Genomic DNA, 4,907 nt, shown 5'->3' with positions numbered 1-4,907 from the left:
CCAGAGAAAAGGGGAGCAGGCGCGCTGGCTGGACTATCCACCAACACATTGTGTGAAACAGCCGTTGTAAAGATATTGCACAATTGCAATTATTTTTGTAAAGTCTAGCGCAATCAAACTTTTTTCAAAATCGATGGTAATTTCAGGAACTTGTTCCAAAATTGACTGTGACCTTTCAAGAATTTGCAGGTGACTATGTTCTAGGTTGTCAAAAAAAATTGAAGGGGATTGTTTCCTGCGATTTGGCCAATGTTACAAATTTTGGTGACTATCCAAATAAGGACCAAAATTTTGGCTGTGACCAAAATATAATTAGGCTGGATTCTAGGTACCAACAATACCCTAAAATCCAAAAGCTAGAATGACATGCTGCCTCAAACAGAGTTACATTGCATTTTGTGAAATAAATTAGCGCAACCAATTCAGATCAGATTCCCATAAATAGCAGAGTTTGCAGATCCTCAGAGATCAAAATGCCCAGAAATTCTTTTTTTTTTTCGAAATGGGGCATTGCCCAGCCTCTGCATCAATGTGATGCACACGGCTTTTCATTTATTTGAATGGTTCAAAAAAAATCAGAAGTTTACATCACGGATCAGAGATGGTTGAGACAAGTATCAACCATCGAAAAATGAATAAAAACACAGAATTATCCATTTTGTATCCTACTAGTGTGTCGCCACCCAGTAGCCTGGAAAAAGAAGTCCTGAGTAACCGTCGCGGACGGTTGCACCCAATATCCATAGTCTCCCGCTGATCCTCCGGAAGAAGGAAAGCCCATTGTTGGATCCGAGTATGCTGCACGCCGTATAACTCTGCAAAAAATTAGTTCCCTTTTGTCTGTTAAAAATTATGTCATTCCGGTTTGTCCAAATAGACCAGCATATAGCAGATATGCCAATCCGTATTCTATTCTTATCCAATTTATGAACCCCATTAAGCCAATTACCAAACATATTAGTAATATTTGCAGGTGGGTGTATACCAAAAGTAAAATAAATCATTCGCCAAACAATTTTGGCAAATGGACATGATAAGAATAAGTGATTTATGGTTTTACGGCTCATTACAAAAACAACATTTAGTGCATCCATGCCAATTCCGTTTCACCAAATTGTCTTTTGTGAGCAGTACTTTATTGTTAAGAAACCACATAAAAATTTTGATCTTGAGAGGTATTTTTAATTTCCACAGATATTTGCGTAAAAAAGGAGTGTGACCATTCATTAAGTCAAGATACATTGATTTGACTGAAAATGTTCCGGAATCAGTAAGTTTCCAAACAAATTTATCCGGAGTGTTTGTCAACTGTACCATCATTAGCCGTTGACAAAGATTAATCCATTGATTCCATTTGTTTTCATTAAAAGCCCTCCTAAAAGCAATATTAAGCGGATTTTGTGCCAACACAGTAGCAACTAAAACATTCTTTCGCTGTACTATATTATACAACGCCGGATATTGCTGTGCTAAAGAAGTGTCTCCTAGCCAAATGTCCTCCCAAAACCGTGTATCAGATCCGTTCCCCACTTTAAAAAAGCTCCTACTAAAAAAATCATCTTTCACACGCATAAGACCTTTCCAAAATGGAGAATCAGTAGGTTTCCCCTCAACATGTGCTAACGTTTGGTTTTTCAAATATTTATTAGAAAGAAGTTGCTGCCACATTCCCTCCTCAGTGAGAATTTTAAATAACCATTTGCTTAGCAAACATTTGTTTTTAAGTTCAAGAACTTCAATACCTAACCCTCCTTGGTCTTTAGGTCTACAAACCATACTCCATTTTGTAAGCCTATATTTCTTCTTCGTTTCATCCGTTTGCCAAAAAAAACTTGAGCGGTAGAAATCCAAACGTTTTCCGACCCCTACGGGAATCTCAAGGAATGACAACATGAACATTGGCAAACTCGTCAAAACTGAATTGATTAAGATTAACCGATCACCGTAGGATAGTAGTTTACTTCGCCAAGTCCCTAATTTTGCCCCAAAACGGCTCTCAATAGGATTCCATTCGGAATTTCTAAGTTTCCGATAATGCACAGGAATACCGAGATATCTTATCGGTAAGGACCCAGCCTCACACCCAAAGATTTGTCTATAATCCTGTTCCTCACACCCAGAAATTCTAGGAGATCATAATCTTGAGGGAAGAGTTTTACAACCTAACAAGGATCAAAAAAGAAAATATTGTACAGAGACTACAAAGCAGAGAGATAACATTAGGCTAGTCTCCCGCGCCAATCAGGAACCACATGTCATTTACAATCATGAGGGCCACCTGAAAGGGGCAGAATTGAGTCTTTCAAGATTGGAGCATTTCGCTCCTTCCAACAAACTCCACAAACTCCAGATGGTGAATGAGGCTACAAGGATGGCTGCCAAACTTATTTGCACTGCTCCAAATTCACCATCTCCCTCCAGCTTGGAAAATCAGAATTGAGTGTAGAGGACGAGGTGACCAGGGCACAATGAAGTAGCGCAGATTCTAGGATGCGGTCACAAAATGAATGGATAATGCACTGACCAACCTTGTCTAGTCTAGACATTACCACCCTCGCCCATAAAGGGTGTGCTGCCTCTGTAGTCTTCTTCTTGTGGCCGCCTCTCCTATCATGGTAGCTACTTGCAACCAAGATGTCACCGAGTAGAGTCTCCTCTCCTATCATGGTACTACAAGCAACCAAACAAGCACCACCGCAAGTCGAAGCTGCTGAGCTAGAGAGCAATGACAACTAGGATGGGTTGGAGCAGATTGAGAATGTGAGGCATACAGAAACGTATCTTCTCTTCATGAACCAAATGAAGTAGAAAGAGCTCAAAGTCCCTCATCCCCAAGGAGTGAGCATAGCGCAACCGGATCAAAATTAGCTCGATGACGGACACTCTTGTGCTGAATAGTCTTGAACATGTAGAATTTGCCTAGGAGCTTGTACGAGCATGCTCGAGCATGGAGATCAAAAGGTTTTAGACTCTGTAATAAGTTGATGCGGTTTCGTTCCCAGTGGAAATGGAGCCCGGGAACCACATCTCTCGATCTAAAGAAAAAAAACTGGATCAAATCTGCATCTCTTACCCCCTCAATCGCAGCCTCACGAGGAGGCCCGTACAGATTCGAAATCAAAACCTAGACTTACCGCATAAGCGAAGGAACGGAGGGTTTTACCTCGCTGCAGCCCACCGCACCAGTCGCGTGTGCTTCGCTGATCCTGGGCAACGGCGAGTGGAGGGGCGCCGTCGCCGGTTCGCCTACGAGTTGCCGTTGGGGCCGCGCCGCCGGAGGCGAGAGAAAGGGATAGCTCGGTCAAAATAATCCCCGACCTGAATCGTCTCTACCTCGATTCCGCTCGACGGCGCTGCGGTCGTCGCCATCGCGCTCGTCCACAAGGTCGTCCCGCATGTCCACTGTTCCGCTCGTCCGCCGCATGTGCAGAAGCTTCACGAAAACCATGTTAATGATCGATCTAGAAAGTTAAGGGTTTGTTTTTAACCAAACAGGATATTTAGGACCAAAAGTAAAATTTCAGTCAAGTTCAAGCCTTCAAGGACGAAAAGTGGACTTCCTTGACTGCTAAAATATGTTCCGAGCCGCTCTAGTTCAATCATCGAGCTCAGGTGAATGAACTTGAGAAAATACCATTTCTAAATCGATGATGATTTCACGAATTTGCATGCAACGATCATGATTGTACGAATTTACAGGTTTGGGAGGAACCAAATCTGTCCTGGTTTACTTCCTGTGATTTGGCCAGTAAATAAGAAAAATGGAGCGACAAGTTGGCATTGGCATAAGCCAAAATTTTGGTGGCTATCCAAAACAAGGACCAAAATTTTGGCTGTGACCAGAATATAATTAGACTGGATTTTGAGCATCAAAAAATCCAAAAGCTGGAATGGCATACTGTCTCAAACACAGAGTGATATTGCATTTGCAGAAATAAATTGGCGTAACTGATTCAGATCAGATTCCCACAAATTCCAGAGTTCGCCGTATCCTCAATGTCAAAAGTCACCCTACATGCCAGAAGTTTGAAGAGACATGAACAGAACATCCAGTTCCGCAGCTGCAACATTCAAGATGACATGGCCAAAAAAGACTACTGCCCACCACCCCCTACTTTCAGGTCAAAGTTCAACCTCCCAGCACCTAGTTGGTCAGCTCCATGATGGCACTGACAATGTCGCCATCGGCAGCCTTGAGCGCCTTCACGGCCTCGGATCTTGGCACGGAGGCCTGCGTCATCACGAGATCGATGTCCTTCTTGTCCACGCTAGTCTCGTCTTCATCCTCGTCGTCCCGGGCCGCTGCCACGAAGGCTCGCCCTTTGAGGGGCCACCTCTCCCACCTGGCGCCTTGAACTGCTCCGCGGCTTGAGTCTGCAGCTGGTTGCTCATGTCCTCGATCTTGGCCTCCCCGAAAATGTTGTAGGTGTCTGAGTGTGGGCTCTTGAAGACATCTGGCTTGGAGATGACAAACATAACCTGCAATTTTGAAAGGGGAGTTAGAAAATGCAACAGCACTAGCATATAGGATGGCTACAGGGAAGAATGGCATGAAGTGATTAGGAAGCTCACGGTCTTGCTCTTCTTGACAGTAACACGGCTCACACCAGTGATGGCCTTCATACCAAGTTTCTGCATGGCTTTTCCGCTCTTCTTCATTTCCAGTGAAAATGAATCACCTCTCTGAGCTTTCTCGATCAAGGAAAAAAGAAAAGGTGGATCAAATCTGCATCTCTTAACCCCTCAACCGCATCCCATTTACATCTCACGGGGACGGTTGGTGCAAATTCAACCTAGGCTCGCAATGCAAGGGAAGGTGAAAAATAGGGAGTTTTACTCACTGCATGAGCATGTGCGGCGCTGTTCCTGGGTGACGGCCAATTGAGGCAGAGCGGATGGGGCGCTCT

The 4,907-nt window shown here is 43.8% G+C and overlaps 1 protein-coding gene across 1 annotated transcript; it reads right to left on the bottom strand.

Annotated features, from left to right (window-relative positions):
- Window positions 1–3,896: 3,896 nt before the first annotated feature.
- On the bottom strand, window positions 3,897–4,650 carry LOC124666725 (nascent polypeptide-associated complex subunit alpha-like protein 1). Its single transcript, XM_047204055.1, has 3 exons — window positions 4,573–4,650; window positions 4,335–4,479; window positions 3,897–4,302 (listed from the first exon to the last, which is right to left on the bottom strand). Exons 1-3 carry the CDS (start codon window positions 4,636–4,638, stop codon window positions 4,145–4,147), a joined length of 369 nt encoding a protein of 122 aa, XP_047060011.1. The 5' UTR covers window positions 4,639–4,650; the 3' UTR covers window positions 3,897–4,144.
- Between the last annotated feature and the right edge of the window lie 257 nt (window positions 4,651–4,907).

Source organism: Lolium rigidum, chromosome 6 (genome assembly GCF_022539505.1).
Source record: "Lolium rigidum isolate FL_2022 chromosome 6, APGP_CSIRO_Lrig_0.1, whole genome shotgun sequence".
NCBI classification, from domain to species: domain Eukaryota; kingdom Viridiplantae; phylum Streptophyta; class Magnoliopsida; order Poales; family Poaceae; genus Lolium; species Lolium rigidum.
This window is presented reverse-complemented; position numbering and strand designations above follow the sequence as displayed.

Bases quoted from the DNA above. Each gene is read 5' to 3' on its own strand.
- LOC124666725 (XM_047204055.1), bottom strand. From the start codon at position 4,638: ATGCAGAAACTTGGTATGAAGGCCATCACTGGTGTGAGCCGTGTTACT. The intron at 4,480-4,572 runs GTGAGCTTCCTA...TCAAAATTGCAG, and splicing joins CTGTCAAGAAGAGCAAGACC to GTTATGTTTGTCATCTCCAA. The intron at 4,303-4,334 runs GTGGCCCCTCAA...CCTTCGTGGCAG, and splicing joins CAAGGCGCCAGGTGGGAGAG to CGGCCCGGGACGACGAGGAT.